Source organism: Antennarius striatus, chromosome 1 (assembly GCF_040054535.1).
Source record: "Antennarius striatus isolate MH-2024 chromosome 1, ASM4005453v1, whole genome shotgun sequence".
Classification (NCBI taxonomy): domain Eukaryota; kingdom Metazoa; phylum Chordata; class Actinopteri; order Lophiiformes; family Antennariidae; genus Antennarius; species Antennarius striatus.
Genome location: NC_090776.1, coordinates 29,933,759 through 29,951,140, shown reverse-complemented (window position 1 = coordinate 29,951,140; position 17,382 = coordinate 29,933,759). Strand labels below are relative to the sequence as shown.

General features: G+C 40.6%; 1 protein-coding gene across 2 annotated transcripts; it reads left to right on the top strand.

Moving 5' to 3' along the window:
* The first annotated feature begins 7,225 nt into the window (after positions 1-7,225).
* LOC137595999 (b(0,+)-type amino acid transporter 1-like) lies at positions 7,226-14,592 on the top strand. 2 transcript variants are annotated; one of them, XM_068316394.1, is made up of 13 exons: positions 7,226-7,327; positions 7,880-8,005; positions 9,390-9,537; positions 10,404-10,646; positions 11,415-11,540; positions 11,664-11,763; positions 12,135-12,179; positions 12,318-12,441; positions 12,623-12,726; positions 12,971-13,067; positions 13,239-13,388; positions 13,529-13,703; positions 13,932-14,592. In XM_068316394.1, the coding sequence occupies exons 2-13, from the start codon at positions 7,883-7,885 to the stop codon at positions 13,991-13,993; spliced, it is 1,497 nt and encodes a 498-aa protein (XP_068172495.1). In that variant the 5' UTR covers positions 7,226-7,327; positions 7,880-7,882; the 3' UTR covers positions 13,994-14,592. The 2 variants fall into 2 exon arrangements, with proteins under 2 accessions (XP_068172495.1, XP_068172504.1); XM_068316403.1 differs by lacking the exon at positions 7,226-7,327 and having other exon boundaries at positions 7,962-8,034.
* The last annotated feature ends 2,790 nt before the right edge of the window (positions 14,593-17,382 follow it).

The window sequence follows — 17,382 nt, the reverse complement described above, 5'->3', positions numbered from 1 at the left end:
CTCTAGTGGCATAAAATGCACCTACACCTAATCATAGCTGGAATCATATAAACTCTGGCAGGTTATGTTGGAGCTATAAAGAGAACCGCAGCCGGTTGTTGTGTGGCCAGTTACCTTTTGCCTCAATGAAATGCACATGGTACTTTAATCAATGCATGGCGTGAAAAATAAATACATTCTTGTCATGCAAACACTTACTTCTTTTTTGAAGTTGAAATGAGCAGTTAAGTTTCACCATCCATCCATCCATCCATTTTCTTGAAGACAAAACAACTGTAATCATCTTATCTTCAGCTGCTTTCCTGCTTTGCGGGACAGAGGTGTCGCTGGAGCCTATCTCAGCAGACTCCAGGCAAAAGTCACTATTCTTAATTATTTAACAATGCGGTTTGTTTTCCAGGGGGAATGAACAAATTTGTCATTTGGCGGCCGACGAAAGTGTAAACACCAATATCACAAAACAAAGAAAGTGATATGGTCTGTCTCTGTCTTGCTTTTGTATGTTATTTTATGGGTTCAGTTCTTATACTTCTGCCACATTTAGTGGTTTGTTGCACCTGGTTTGTTTTTCCTGATTGTTTCGTTTGGAGTTTAGCCAATCCGTGTTTAGTTCTCCGCATAGTTAATTAGTTTGTCATTTGTTTTACCTGAGGCCAATTTAACACCCTGGCCTGCCCATTTAAGGCGTGTCTTTTCTGTTAAGTGCTGTCACAGCGTTTTTCAGTAATCCCTTGTGGCAGAGTATCGTGTTTAGCCACGCCTTGTCTGTTCTTGTTTCGGTTTTGACCTCTTGCCTGTTCGACGATGATTTTTTAATATCCCACTGGTATTGTATGCTCTGAGTTTTTCCTGGCATTTGTATTTGGACTGATTAAAGGATTTGGATTTTGACTTTTGAACTCTCACGCCTGGTTCCTTGTGCAACCGTAACAGTACGCTGGGACCAAAATGGAACCAGCGAGAGACCCACAGCTCCTGGCTTTGGTGGAGCAACAGAAGACCACTCTGGAGCAGCAACAACAACTGCTGCTAGCTGTAATGCAGCAACTGCATATTATCACCCACCAGATGACCGATCTGACTTCCACTGTGGGAGCTAGCCAGCTCACTGCATCTTCCCTGTCGCCTGCCTCGGCAGCTCCGCCGGAACCCCGCCTTCCTCCTCCCGAGAAGTACGACGGTGAACCCGGAACCTGTCGTGCTTTTTTGACCCAGTGCAAGTTAATCTTCAGTCTCCAGCCCAGAACTTTTCCCACGGAACAGTCCCGTGTCGCTTATATCATCACGCAGCTGACTGGCAAGGCCAAGCAGTGGGCGACTGCAGCGTGGGAGGCTGGGTTGCCGTGTACCCAAACGTCAGCCCTGTTGGAGGAGGAGATGAAGAGGGTCGTCGACCGGTCTCGGCACGGTCATGGGGCGGGAAGGGGATTATTTCGTCTAAGGCAAGGTAACCGATCTGTGTCTGACTATGCAATCAAGTTTCAAACCCTGGCCACCAACAGTGGTTGGAAGAAGAGAGCATTATTAGATTTTTTTTCTTGACGGCCTGTCAGAGGGGATTAAGGATGAACTGTTGACCCGTGACTTGCCAGACAATATTGAAAAACTCATTGAGCTGGCTATTCGGGTGGATTCGCGTTTTGAGGAGAGAAAACACTTAACCAGCTCAAGCAGTTTTCTGGGTCATTTTACTCCTCGAACATTGACAGGACAGACCTCCCCAGATCAAGGTGACCGAACACGTTCTCCTTCAGAGGGGCAACCCATGCAGTTGGACCGGGGCCGTCTCACCAGGGAGGAGAAAGAGAGGAGATTAAGGGTACGTGCCTGCTTTTACTGCGGAAAGCATTGACACTGCGTTGCCGGGTGCCCAGTAAAAGGCAGCGCTCACTAGTGAGGAGAGGAGCACTAGTGGGTGTACTTCCTGTCGAGACCTCCTCCAAGAACAGAACGTGCCTGTCTGTCACTTTGGAGTGGAGTGGGGGAGACAAGAAATCCTCGGCCCTGGTGGATTCTGGCGCAGAGGCCAACTTCATGGATTTGGGGGCAGCCATCAGGTGGGGAATTCCCCTGGAGGGGATAGCGCGTCCACTGGTGGTAAACTCCCTTAACGGTCAGAGAATTGACTGTATCATCCACACAACCACTCTGCTTAAGCTGAACACTTCAGGAAATCATCAGGAGAGGATCAAATTCAATGTAATTGAGTCGCCACACTCTCCCGTGGTGCTGGGCCATCCCTGGCTGAACAAACACAACCCTCAGATGGACTGGGGAAAACATGAGATTAAGGGCTTGAGCCTGTTTTGTCTTGAATCTTGTCTTGTGCATGCTAATAATCATGTTCTTGCTCCTCAGGGGCAGGAGATTCCTTGTCTGGATCAGGTTCCTAAGGTTTACCAGGACCTGACACTGGTCTTTAGTGAGTCTTGAGCGACCTGTTCACCTCCTCACAGACCTTATGACTGTTGTATTGACCTGAAACCTGGGACAGTGCCTCCTAGGGGTCACCTGTACTCTCTCTCCCGTCCAGAGCACCTGGCCATGGAGAGGTACCTGGATGAGTCGCTGGCTGCTGGGATCATCAGACCCTCATCGTCACCTGCTGGGGCTGGGTTCTTCTTTGTGGGTAAGAAGGACGGTTCCCTCAGACTCTGCATTGATTACCGTGGTTTGAATGACATCACCATCAAGAACCGGACCTACGTAACGCTTACCATCTGGTGCGTATAAGGGAGGGGGATGAGTGGAAGACTGCATTCAACACACCAACAGGGCATTGGGAGTATCTGGTGATGCCTTTCGGGTTGTCTAATGCACCTGCAACTTTTCGAGCTCTTATTAATGATGTGCTTCAAGACATGTTAAACCACTTTGTGTTTGTTTATCTGGACGACATTTTGATCTTTTCGAAGTCCACAGAGGAACATATTGAACATGTAAGACAGGTGTTAAAAAGACTGCTGGAGAACAGGCTGTTCGTCAAGGCTGAAAAGTGTGAGTTTCACGTCTCATCCACCTCCTTCCTGGGGTTCAACATTGCAACCGGATGCATTAGCATGGACTCTGCCAAGGTTAATGCGGTTTCAGAGTGGCCTCCACCCGCTGATCATAAGTCACTCCAGCGTGTCTTGGGTTTTGCTAACTTTTACAGAGTTTTATAAGGAACTATAGCTCGGTGGCTGCTCCTATAACTGCCCTCACGTCCACCAAGACCTGGTTTTGTCGGACATATGAGGCGGATGAGGCGTTTCAGGAACTGAAAAGACGTCTTGCTACTGCTCCCATTCTCATCCACTCAGCCCCGGAGGTCCAATTGATTGTCGAGGTCGATGCTTCGGATGTGGGGGTAGGGGCAGTTCTCTCTCAGAGAGCACGTTCAGACAATAAGGTTCACCCATGCGCCTTCTTCTCTCGCCGCCTCAGCCCAGTGGAACGGAATTATGATATTGGCAGCTGGGAACTGCTGGCAGTCAAGTTGGCCTTGGAGGAGTGGCAGCATTGGCTAGAGGGCGCTGAACATCCATTCCTGGTCTGGACCGACCATAAGAACCTGGAATACCTTCAAACAGCCAAGAGACTAAGTCCTCGTCAAGCCAGGTGGGCTATGTTTTTTGCTCGCTTTAACTTTCATCTCACTTATCGTCCAGGGGATAAGAACGTCAAGCCGGATGCCTTGTCCCGAAGGTACGATCAGGATGGACCTCCCCCTTCAGAGGACACCATCCTAAGGCCCGAAGTCTTCGCCAGCGCTGTGTCTATGAACTGAGGATCAGGTGAAAGCGACCCAAGGGGATGGGGGTGCTCCTAGCAACTGTCCTGTAAATTGTTTGTTTGTGCCTATTTCCATGCGTAAAAAGAATCTGGAGTGGGGTCATGTGTCATGACTGTCATGTCATCCAGGGGTTTACCGTACCTTTAAGTTCATTATTAGAAGGTTTTGGTGGCCTGACCTGAAGAAGGATGTTCGTGATTTTGTGTCTGCCTGCTCAGTCTGTGCCCAAGGTAAAGACTCTCATCAGCACCCCTCTGGTCTGCTCCAACCACTACCCACTCCTCATTGCCCATGGTCCCACATTTTCCTAGATTTTATTACTGGTCTACCTCCATCCAATCATAATGACACCATATTTACCATAGTGGACAGGTTCTCCAAAGGCGTCCATTTTGTTCCATTGACCAAACTCCCTCCTGCACAAGAAACCGCCTCACTGCTCATACAACATGTTGTTTGTTTACATGGAATCCCTGTTGACATTGTTTCGGATCGTGGTCCTCAGTTTACAGCTAAGTTTTGCAACTCTCTAGGTACCTCTGTTGGTCTCTCCTCCGGTTACCACCCCCAATCCAGCGGCCAGACTGAGCGGGCAAACCAGTGCATTGAGACAGTTCTTAGGTGTCTCTGTGCTAGGAACCCATCGTCTTGGAGCCAGCAGTTACCCTGGGCAGAGTACGCCATTAATAGTCACAGATCCACGGCTTCTAACTTGTCCCCTTTTGAATGTTGTTTGGGGTATCAGCCTCTGCTATTCCCTAGCCAGGAGGAGGCAGTTGAGGTGCCGTCGGCCGAGGCCTTCATCAGACGCTGCCGACGTACCTGGACGGTAGCCCGTCAGTCTCTTTTGAGAGCAACGGCAGGCCAAAGCTGGGTTCCTTCTCGTTTCGTTTTGGACAGGTCTCTGATCAGAGAGTTTTACAGGGATCACCCGTTGCTCGGGAGGCGTTTCCTTGGGAGGGGGGGGGGGTTACTGTGATGGTCTGTGTCTGTCTTGCTTTTGTATGTTATTTTATGGGTTCAGTTCTTATACTTTTCTGTTCTGCCACATTTAGTGATTTGTTGCACCTGGTTTGGCCAATCCGTGTTTAGTTCTCCCCATAGTTAATTAGTTTGTCATTTGTTTCACCTGAGGCCAATTTAACACCCTGGCCTGCCTATTTAAGGCGTGTCTTTTCTGTTCAGTGCTGTCAATTTTTTTCAGTAATCCCTTGTAGCAGAGTATCGTGTATGCCAATTGTTTACTGTTTTACCTGACCACCTTCTGTACGACCCCGAGTTTAGCCTTGCCTTGTCTGTTCTTGTTTTGGTTTTGACCTCTTGCCTGTTCGACTATTTTTGGATATCCCACTGGTATTGTATACTCTGAGTTTTTCCTGGCATTTGAATTTGGACTGATTAAAGGATTTGGATTTTGACTTTTGAACTCTCGCGCCTGGTTCCTTGTGCGACCGTAACAGTAAGTAATTGTTTAGTTATTATGTGGTGCTTTTAACATGATGCAAGACATCTCAACAGTCACCACCAGTCATGCTGTTAAATTCAGTAACTTGTTCGCAGTTTACATTTGGAATATCTAATTGCTCTTAATCCAAGATTGACACTGAAGCTTCTAAGATCACATGGAAATGTGAACTGTGCTTATGTTCTACTGTTTGAGTTAGAATGCTTGAGATGCTGAGAACTCTGACAATAGGTGGTGGCAATCAGTGACAGGGGATGTTTGTTGGGACTGCTAACAAATCCTATTTGATTTCCTGTGGACAACAGAGGGAGGGTAGGAAGAATAATAGGAACAGCCTGTTGTGGAGGAGGCAGACTGGAGGGCTTAATCATGGACAGTCTGGACTTGTTCTCTGAGTTGAGGCTACTCATGTTGAAAACTTGCTCGGGTCGTTCTGGCCACAGATGATAAACACTCTGCTGGTGATCCAGCATCCCGATCGTTCAGAATCCATGGAAGCACATGCACATCAGCTGGAACCAATGCATCATGTCCATGCATAAGGTAAAAGGGAGGATACTGGGTACTCTAAAGTTGGAGGCGTTATTTGCGAAAGCCACTGGCTTCACATACATACACATATACTGTATGTAACCCACTCACCCCTGTGAGAGAGCAACATTAACCCTCTATTTATATGGTGTTTGTTGTACTTATGTAAAACTTTCCACTACTGATTGATTGCCTTCCTGGTTCTGGCCCTACCTGTTTGCAAATACCTGTCCACATATGTTCTGTCCACATTCCAAAAAAATGGTCTTCTGTCCACGACCACAAACCTCATCCATCAATTGTTGGTTACTATCTGCCTGTCTTCTGTCCTGATCCTTGCTGATACACTTGTGAAGAGGAGTGAATAAAATGTTTTATTAAATTACATTAACATCTTTCAGCTATTTTTCAACAGCTTTTGGGGCATCACAGACCACCTATACCACAGGGGGTGAGAGGTAAGGGATTTTCTGCAAATGCCATTAGTTCATGACATTCTCAATACATAGAATGACAAGAAAATACTGCAATACTCAAATACTCACTGTCAAAAATATTGAGCTGCTGTGGCATATTTGTGCCAGGGAAGCATACCAGCATGCCCATGGGGAATCAATCAACCAATCGATAGATACACACACACAGACACACTCAACAAAACATGTTAAGACAGCATTTGGCTCCATTGTAACCTGAAGCCATTGTTCATACTTTTGCAGAGTATGACATGCTGAAACAAAGGTTAGTGCAGTAAATGGACAAAGTTGGATGGGCAACTTGTATGAGAAAAACTTTTGAGGAAGAGGGGCAGAGCAGAGAGGGAATGTAAACAGGCACACACAGGTAGGAGTGTCACGTTTCCTGATCAAAGAGGCATTGTGAGCATAGTCAGGGTCAACAGAAGGGAGGTTTTTAGCCTTTGTAGTTAAAACCGAAACTTCCTTGAAATTGTAATAAAACTAATTTCAAAATTAAGGTGAAATATTTCACAATGTAAGACATATGTGACCTCTTACAAAAGGCAAATATGAGCACAGACAAAGTGATAAAATTATCTACTGTCAGTCAATGAATCTGATGGTTTGCAGTCGTTTGCATGTCTCTCTCTCTCTCTCTCTCTCTCTCTCTCTCTCTCTCCACCTACTTACCTATCTATATCTATTTATTACTTGTACTATAAACACTATAAAATAATCTATAATGTATATATCCACTAATTCACAATAATGCACTGTAGTTCACAAAAGGGATAATCTCATTTTCCGAGCTGACAAACAAGACACCTCTCTACTGAGCTCTTATCAGTGCATTTTATTAACTCACAACGTGAAAGGTTAGTTAAAGCTCTCTGCTTCCTGTCTGAGAATATCTGAGAACCTCCCACTGCAGTGTGCTCAGTAACAGGGAGCCAACTTCTGCATTTGGATCAGACATTCCTGTTCTGCTTCATTAAACTTGGCTCAGCGTAATTTGTGGATCTATATCACTGGAACAGTTCTCAAAAGAGAGCTTTTTTCAAGGTTCACAGAGCGTCATTGAAGTTTTTTTTATCAAATGTAAGTGTAAAAAAACATTTATTTACATCATTATTGATTGCAATGTATTTGCTGTTTACAAATGTATATAGTGAAAAGGACTGTTGTACAACATCACCCCATGAAATGTTGTGTATTAGAAGTTTGTGAATTAATCTACTAAGATTTCTTTGGCTCTCATCTGTAAATGAAGTTTGACAGTTGACATTGAGAAAGAACAGAGCTGAGATGAAATGTAGATGTAAAAGTACAAGTGAAGTCATTTGATATATTACATGAGTGGAATGTGTGGAAAAGATAAATCATTAGTTTTAGCTTTACATTTGTGTGACCAAAAAAGTGAGTGAAAAAAAGCTTAAAGAAACACCTGACACAGTGAAACTTAAAATTTGTACCATCACTCTGGATAATTTTAATACAATCAATAAAATCACAGGATTATCCATGTCAATATATTTGGTTGTGATTTTAGCAAAAATTGCACTGTTGATAGGATTATGTACATAAAGCTTAATTTGGGTGATGATTGACAACAGTCACGTTCCTGTTGTAAAAAATGTGTTGGTGTACCAGTAGATGGAAATGGATTCGGACACCATCAGGAGGACGAATGACTCTCCAAACGGCTCCACCACATACAGCATGGTCTGCCAGAGTAAAGGCAGACAGAATGTCAAGGCCACCGTACTTCAAAGGGAAGTGAGTTTTCCTGAGAAAAGACCCATTAGGTATTTGTACCTAAAAAATTCATTTAGGCCAGACTTGAGTACCAGGCAGTGCCACAACGACTGTCTACATATTAACTCCAGTCAGAATTGATGTCCAGACACCTTAAGCTCCCAAAATACTCAAATAAAAAGTTAAAAGGGATTCCTCTGGATAAAACAGGATTATTAGGACATACTAAAAAAAACACACACAAAAAACGTTTAAATACAAAGAAAGTACCACTTGTGTGCTTGAGCCTGCAGGAACCACAACTGCTTGTAAAAAAATACTTGTGATCTATTAAACATCACTAAAACAATAATTAGAAAAATGCTTACAAAGTGATTGAATCCATCACCTGGTGTATAATGCACATAGAATAATAACAAAGGTTTTGTAGACAAGGGGCTTTTTGAGGCTTATTGCTCTAGCATGAACAATATTGAAACTTCCAGTTGGCAACATGGAACAATACAACAGTACAATGACAAGAAAATGTATGTGAATCTTTTGGAATGTCATGGTTTTCTGCATTAATTTGTTCTAAAAAAATAGATTCTTTCACATTTTCATTGATCACATTGTTCAACATTGAAAGTAATTGTAAAAATAGTTGATCCCCTTTGGCATCCATAACCTCTACCTAGCACATCCTGTAGCTGTGGATCAGACTGGCGCTTTGTCCCTGAGGAATTTTAGCTTATTCTTCTGGCTCTTGTGTTCAAGGTTCTTTCTCTTGTATTACCCAACTGCCGCGGAGTTTCAACAGATGTGCAGATATTCTCAACTTATCCTGAAGAATATCATGTAAATGAACGATTCTTGATGCCCTTTTTGTCAAGGCATTACTTGTCTCATATTTTTTCCGATCATATCTTTTTTTCTATCAGTCAAACAATGTCTACCCCACAACTCAGAACTATCTTTAATAAAATGATTCCATGTATGCGACCACCTGATCCCACTCCGCTTCTTTCATGACTTTAATTGAAAGTTTCACTTTTTCCACATCCGCCAAAGATTTTATAGTTGTTCTCAATAAAGACATGATAAATCAGAAACTTTTTAATGTTATTATATTAGGGCACCATATATGTGTCAATATCCTTCACTTGGATTAAATTCAGATTTTTTATAAGACCAATGAATTCAGAAAACCATGACATTCGAAAAGGTTTCCATACATTTTATTGCCACTACATTTTTTTTAATGTGAATGTAGGTCTGTACTCTATCACACCCTGAATCCTAGGATGCTTTAAACCCTATAATCATGACGGCATAAAACAAGTAAAGTTTCCTGTCAGTCATTTCTGGATGAAGATTTTTTTTTTCAAAACTACAACTTTTGTCGTCTTGTTTTTTGTGTCCTCAGGTTGGTCTGTTCAGTGGTGTCTGTCTGATTGTGGGGACAATGATTGGGTCCGGAATCTTCATTTCCCCTTCATCTGTTCTGCTGTACACTGGGGCGGTTGGGCCCTGTCTTGTCATCTGGGCAGCCTGTGGTGTTTTAGCCACACTGGGTAAGAATGACATCTAAACAAATATGTGACACTCGTGACACCGATCATCAGAAATTTACAGTAACAGTCTCATCATTTAATGTTAAGACTGTTCCCACCCAATATTTATGCTAATTGACTCAACCAGTCGATCATTTTCTAGTTATAGATGTTGACTGAACCACATTTACACTTGACAAGGAAACATGGCTTCAGCTGTACATTGTCAGTTGTCCTGGTGGGGTCAGAGTACTTGTCGCTGATAATCTCACTTGTCAATTACCTACAAAGATTCTATTACAATGTGTGTGTGTGTGTGTGCGTGTGTGTGTGTGTGTGCGTGTGTGTGTGTGTGTATGTGTGTGCTGCAGTGTGGACTGTATACATTGTCTTTTATATTGTGTAAGGTGGTAAATGTTAATGTTTCTCAACGGCATAAAAGTTTGATTTGCGCTGATACAGGCAAACAGCACTTTTCCTCCTGACACAGATAAGTTCAATCGATATGTTTTTGTAGATGACCATAAAACTTTATAGTGAGTATTTCATAATAGTTTTAAGGTCATTTCTCCACATCTTTTATCATCTCAGGACAGTTAAATCCAAAAGAAAGCCTAATGAGATATCTAACAGTTGACTCAATAAATTTCAGAGTGACTGTGATTATGCCCTTCTGATTATTTTGTTTTATTTTTTTTATAAAGTTGTAAATTTGTTGTATGATCTGTCACAGAAATCCTGTCAGAAATTCCCTTGACTTTATTACCAGAAGCAACTAAATCTAACTTTCATTGATTTTTATGTCACTCAAGCATCTATTGTTTTCTTGTTCATACAGTATCTTTCATCTTCTATCTGTATTTGTTTGTGTATGTATGGCCCCACAGGTGCACTGTGCTACGCTGAACTTGGCACCATGATCACTAAATCTGGAGGAGAATATTCATATTTCATGGAGGCTTTTGGCTCCATTGTAGCCTACCTGTTCTCCTGGACCACTGTCATGGTACTGAAACCCTCAAGCTTAGCCATTATCACATTGAGCTTCGCAAAATATGCTTCCTCTCCTTTCTACCCTGGCTGTACTCCTCCTCTTGTTGTCACCAAATGTCTGGCAGCAACAGCTATAGGTAAGTTACATATGAACTCGTGTGAGTGAATTGTCACTTACAAGCATGACAACTCATACATGAGTATGATGTTATCACTCTAGAATAACTTGTGTGGAGTTGGGGTTGGAGGGTGGGTGGATAGACTAGTTCCCCTCAGGAGGTTGAATGGATTGGTGCACTTCCCCCAGATGAGCAGGAGTTCAAGCTTTGTTGGGTCAGAGCTCAAATTTGTGAGGCAAACATTGAACATTCTGTGATTCTTCAGTTCAATATGAGTGAAAAACTGAGAAAAAATGTGCATTTATTTGTGCATACACTTTGGAAGTCAGTTGGGTTAAATTATTCTAAGTCATACCAAATGCATTTCATAACATTCATAATTTCAAAATTCATCTAAAATGTTAAGATTCTTTTTTATACTTATGTACATTATTTCACATTTATTTCACAACATTTCACATTTCCGGATAGCAAGCATCAATGCTACAAAGAGCCATCTGCATGCCAAAGAATGCTTCTTGGAAAGGACACTAATGCATAATGCAATAGGGGTAAAATATAAGTTGGCTTACTACTGAAAGTGACAAGTACTAAAAAGTCAAATCCACCCCCACCCTCCCAAAAAATAATAAAAATAAACATCAAAACAAAACAAAATACAATCATTCATTTTGGATTTTAGTCTCGGAAAATATGTCATCTTTTATCTCTGATCTTTGTATGTTGGGAATTTTTCTCGGACCCCACTTTTTTTTGGATAGTTTGACACGTCTTTTGTCTTTTCAGTTTTGATTGTGGGAGTCAACTGTTTCAGTGTCAAACTGGCAAGCTATGTGCAAAACTTCTTTACTGCAGCAAAACTTCTCATCATTGCTGTGATAATGGGAGGTGGCATTGTTATGTTAGCCCAAGGTAGGCCTACTTACTCTTTCAGTAACTTTAAAATACAACCCATGAAAAGATATCTGTCCTCTTATAAAATGTTAAATGACAACAATTTATGTTTATTCGTGTTTTTGGTTTGTTTGTATCCAGGAAAAACAGAACATTTCTCCAATGCATTTGATAGTCCATCGTTATCCATTGGAGGCATTGGACTGGCATGTTACAATGGGCTGTGGGCTTATGATGGATGGTAAGGGTAATTTTACAGTTCACCTTGCCTTCAAGCCTGCAGTACTCAAGATGTATAACAAAATTATCATATTTTCTGAAACTTAATCAGTATTATGTTTAGAGAATTAGACAACACAGACAATCTGTGAATAAGTTAAACTCCTGTAGTCTTGACAATCATCCAACCTATAAACACGTCTTGAAATTGAACATGACGCATTGCATTGACATGTACATTGAGAACCAATAAATAATGTTTGCACTTATCACTGAGTTGGTACTGCTAGTTAATTGGTCCTACTGTGTGTTCCAAGACTGACTAGATAATTGGTTAAAATAGGTTTAAACACAACAAATTTAGCTTCTTATCCTATTTCTGTGTTTCCCCAGGAATCAACTAAATTTTATAACAGAGGAGCTCAAAAACCCTCATAGGTAAGATAATACTCATCTTTCATTTTTAAGGTCTTTGCACAACATCAGAAAAGCACAAGTGACCTTTTAATAGGGGATTAATCACAGATTTTTAAACAAATCAAACATTATCTTTATCTTCAATTTATTTATTTTTAGGAACTTGCCACTGGCCATCATCATTGGGATTCCTTTGGTATCTGTGTGCTATGTGATGGTTAACACTGCTTACTTCACTGTTATGTCCATGACTGAAATGTTGTCATCGCCAGCTGTTGCTGTGGTAAGACGACATGGAATTAGATGGTAATGACTTGTCAGTGTGGTTTGAAATTAAAAAAGTAACATCTAGTAACAAAAGTAAAGCAGGAACCAATCAATATTCTATAAAAATGCAGCATTTGTACATTTTCTGTTTATTTATATCACTGTCTTTTCTGAAGGATTTCTTTGTGCCTTCGCAGACTTTCGGAGACAGAGTCCTTCATCCTCTATCCTGGATTGTTCCTTTATTTGTTGTCTTTTCCACATTTGGCGCTGGCAATGGAAGCTGTTTTACTGCTGGCAGGTAAAATTGTCATATTTTGTAATGAGCACAGAAGCTAAACAATACATTTTTGTCTGTGTATTCAAAAAGGCCAATGTGCATATTTGTTTCTGAGAAATAAGGTTCAATTCCTGTTCGAAAGATTGAAGGTGAAAATTAAGATGTGCTGCAAGGGTGAAAAGACAAAAGAGATAGAAGTAGAACAAACAGCGGAAAAAGAGAATTTATCAAAACTTATTGAAATTGTATTTCTCATTTCTGATAGATTGGCGTATGTGTCAGGTAGGGAGGGTCACATGGTGAAAATCTTATCATATATTAGCCCAAGACGCTACACCCCATCCCCTGCTCTTATGTTCAATGTGAGTTTATTTCTTTTTAATTTTACATTTTTAAACCAGGTCATTTACTAACTTCACATAACACCTTAAATCTCCTAAAATGTTTGATTCAAGTTGAGAGAAATAATACCTCCATTGAGATGCTTTGTCACAGTTGGTACACAGTAATTTTTTTTAACTGGTCTGTTTTAGGGATTTTTGGCTATGTGTTACATCATTCCAGCAGACATCAACACACTTATTAACTACTTCAGCTTTGCACAATGGACGTTTTATGGACTTGCAGCGCTGTCTCTAATAGTAATGAGATTCACCAAGAAAGAGTTCCGTAGACCAGTCAAGGTAAGGCTTGTGTACTAAGAAGTTTCTCTCACAGTATTTTGACATCCAAACCAAGCAGTCCAGTTGCCATTATGATCACATGATAAAATTACAGATAAATACTAAAGCATGAACTTGGTGTATTTGTGTTGTGCTTGAAGGTTCCAATTGTCATACCAGCCCTAATGGTTCTGGTGTCCTGCTACTTGGTTGTGGCTCCCATTTTTTATGAGCCAGCTTTGGAGTACCTCTACTGCACTATCTTCATCTTTAGTGGACTTATCTTCTACTACTTTCTCATCTACCGAAAAGTCAAGTGGGTAATCAGACTCATGAGTAAGTTTACTCTCCCTTCTTACTTTATGGCCTGAAATCATTCATTTTGAAATATTCCCCTTATGACTTTTTTTTCTTGGTACTGAAAAAAGAGCAGAAATACTTTATCAACGGGATGGAAAAGAATAAAATAGTTTATTAGGAACTGTGATGTTTGTAATAAATCTCCTATTGGGACAAGAAAATTTTGTAATGTATCATCTTATATGACCTTTTATCTCTTTATAGGACCTATCACCATGTATCTCCAGCTGCTGATGGAAGTAGTTCCCCCTGAGAAAACTGAATAAGAATGGATAGCACTGACCATCAGGATAAGTACTGCTGCATATTGTGAAACAATTCAAGCTAGATGTTAGAAACACAGGATTAGAAATAGGTATAAAACAAACCGAATAAAAAATGTAACAGTTTTTAAAAAAAATTTTTTTCATGAAACTATGTATAAAGGAAACATTAGGATAATTTACATTTTGGTTCAGGAATGAAAAAGGTTAGAATATATTGTTTAAAATAAAACATGACCACAACCTCATGTACAACCCGTAATTCTTGATATTTTCCCCCCATAAATGAATGAATGACCCATGGAAACTTTCCTTTTGTTATAACTAAGTTTTTAAATTATGTTTGCTAAGACTTTAGGTTATATCTACTTTTTTTGTTTGTTTTTTTGGTGAGTTTGATGAGAGACTTCGGAGGCAAAAAAACAACAAAAAAGAGCAATAAACATATTAAATGTTCTTTTGTGTTGTTAATGTGCAAGGTTTTTACTGAACATCAATAATAATGTTGCCAACTGAAACATCCTTTTTTATTTTATTATATATGCACATTGACAGTGTTCTTACTTACTGTTTATTCAAGTTGGAATATACTGAACCAGTACTGCAGGGCACTGGGTGGTGTTATTAAAGACATTTTCTGTTGAGCATAAAATTGATGTGAAGAATAAACAATTTCTGAATAAAATATGGAGTGTTGTATGATGTTAAGTTGTTTATTATTCAGTATTTATTTTATGAAGCCTCGGTACACTAACTTACTGCCTGTTCGGAGCTGTGGTCACAGTGCTTCCCGTAGTGGCAGCCCTTGAACCCAATGGTTGACATCAAGCTGAAGAAAGAGTCTTATTGAGTCTTGTTAAATCGTGAGACTCTGGAGGCAGTGAACTGGTACAGGCAGGCCAGGCACACCACGGCCTCATTGGTGAAAAGTGCTTACCCTCGGTACAATCCTTTGTCATTAATCAGAGTAGGAGCCCTCAAATACTCTGCAGTTTAAGAGTATTTGAGGATTTGGTAGGTTTTGTTCCCATTTTTCTTTCAGTACATTAGAAAATTGTTAGCGCTGTTTTTGAAGTCCTCTTTTGGTTATATTTCTTTGTTTGTTTGAGCAGCATCGGTCGTCCTCTGTGTTGTTTTTGTGAAAATCCCCTCTGCACAGGTTTTGAGTAGTCCTTGATTCACTAAATAATTCGGGGACAGGATGGAGAGACTATGTCTCTCAGCTGGCTTTGAAATACCTCTGGATCCCCTAGGAAGAAGCAAGTGTGGGCATCCCTGCTCAGACTGTTGTCTCCGTGACTGGGCCCTGGCTAAGCGGTTGAAAAGGGATGGATGGATGGATGGATGGATGGATACTCACAACATATAGTTTTCAAGCTGCCTGTGTTCACTTCATAAGATCCTTTTAAGGAGATGAGCTGGTTCTGGAAGCTTGGTGGAATTGCATCTATATAAACATGACATTTCTTCATCAAATTTGTGCTCATTCAGTGGCAGACTGATATCCTCATTATTCTGATGAAAGGGAAGGTGCACTGTAATATATACAGATTATGTATATGGGAGTACATGGACATCGACAGAAACAGTACACTGAATCATCATCTGATTGATGGATAAAGAGCGCTGATGAGACTCCGTATGCATATCATTACAATCGCATTAAGGCAATTCTCAATCAGTTAATGAATTGACATTTGGATCAGAAGCTTGCAATTATTTGGCAACCTTTTCAGAACCTAAATTATTATGTGTTGCTCAAGAACACAGGCTACAAATGAAAACAGTGCTTGTCTTGAGTTTTTCTGGATTCTCAGTTATGATGTTTCAAGACCTTATAAGGGATAATTCATCAATTTCTGACGGAGTGAAAGTTTTGGTTTTTCAATTTTCTGGGTGACGTAAAATTTATCTGACATTCTTCATATTTGTTTGCTCAACTGTATTTTCTGACATTAAATTAGACTTACAGGAAATAACTGTATTTAATATTAGAAAAAAAGTACGAAACTCATTAACTATTGCTACCCGATGAAAAGTAAGGAAAACATTTTTGAAGAGATCAAAACACAAGTCATGAAAAAAGTACCACTTACACATCATGCAGTCGAACCAATTCTGTTAACACAACCTGTTTCCTCCATTGGAGGGCACACTTCAGTAAGCAATGAGCTCGAGCCATTTCATGTACGCCTTGCTGTTTTAGCGGAGGATCAACATCCATTATTCCCTGACACATTACCCAGATTTGTAGCTCACCCCCACCTGGCACTGCTCCCAGAAATGTCTTGCTATTACCTTTAGTGTTAAGAACATCATGAAAAAATGCTCTGCAAATGAATTATTTTGTTTCAAATGACTCTTCCCTCACAAATGTCTCATTAATAACTGTGTTTGCCAGTTTTTTTCCTGCCAACTTGAATGTGTGATAGTTAATTTTTTTCAGCCAGAAGGTTTAGGCTTACAGCTGAAAAACTCACACAATGTAGTAGACCAGTAACACAAAGAGGCAGATGGATTTTAATATCATTTAATATAATATCAGCTCTGTCCTAGGATGCTCCCTGGACTCAGTGGGGGTGGTGGTGGAGAGGAGGATGACAAACAAGCTGTCATCAATGATGAAGAACCACTCCCACCCTCTACAGGGCACACTGACATCACTGGAGAGCTCCTTCAGCGATAGGTTGCTTCACCCGATGCGTGAGGGAACGCTATCGCAGGTCCTTCCTGCCCACGGCTGTCAACTGTACAACCAGCAGTCCTCCCAGCAGACCACTCAAAGAACTCAGGGAACTACAAGAACTCACCAAACTCAAAGAACACAACGTTCTAATTCTGGATGAGCAATGTAAACATCAGCCTGTAGTGTATATTCTTTCTTTTTTTTGGTGTGTGAATATAATGTACATTCAGATAATATGATATATGTTAATATGTTCCCAATATGTGAATATGTAAATTTCATATGTTGCAGATGTTAATATGTATGTATATTATTTAACTATTTATGTTTGACCCCCCCCTGCTGCCACGATCGCACAAATTTCCCCACTGTGGGACAATAAAGGTCTATTATTATTATTATTATTATTATTATTATTATCAGTAACACTAGTGTCTGTCAATATAGGTACCATTAGAACTGCAGTAGGGTACAAAGTTCAACACTGCTTATGACATCACCTGTATTCAAGTGCTGCCTTGATAAAGAACCAGAACTATAATGATAAAACAACCTTAAAAAGTTTTATCTATCTATCTATCTATCTATCTATCTATCTATCCATCTATCTCAGGGCTTGGCGGTAGAGCAGGTCGTGCTATGATTCAAGATTGGTGGTTCGATTCCGGCTCCCGTCCAGAAACACCCAGAGGTGAGCTGACAGTGG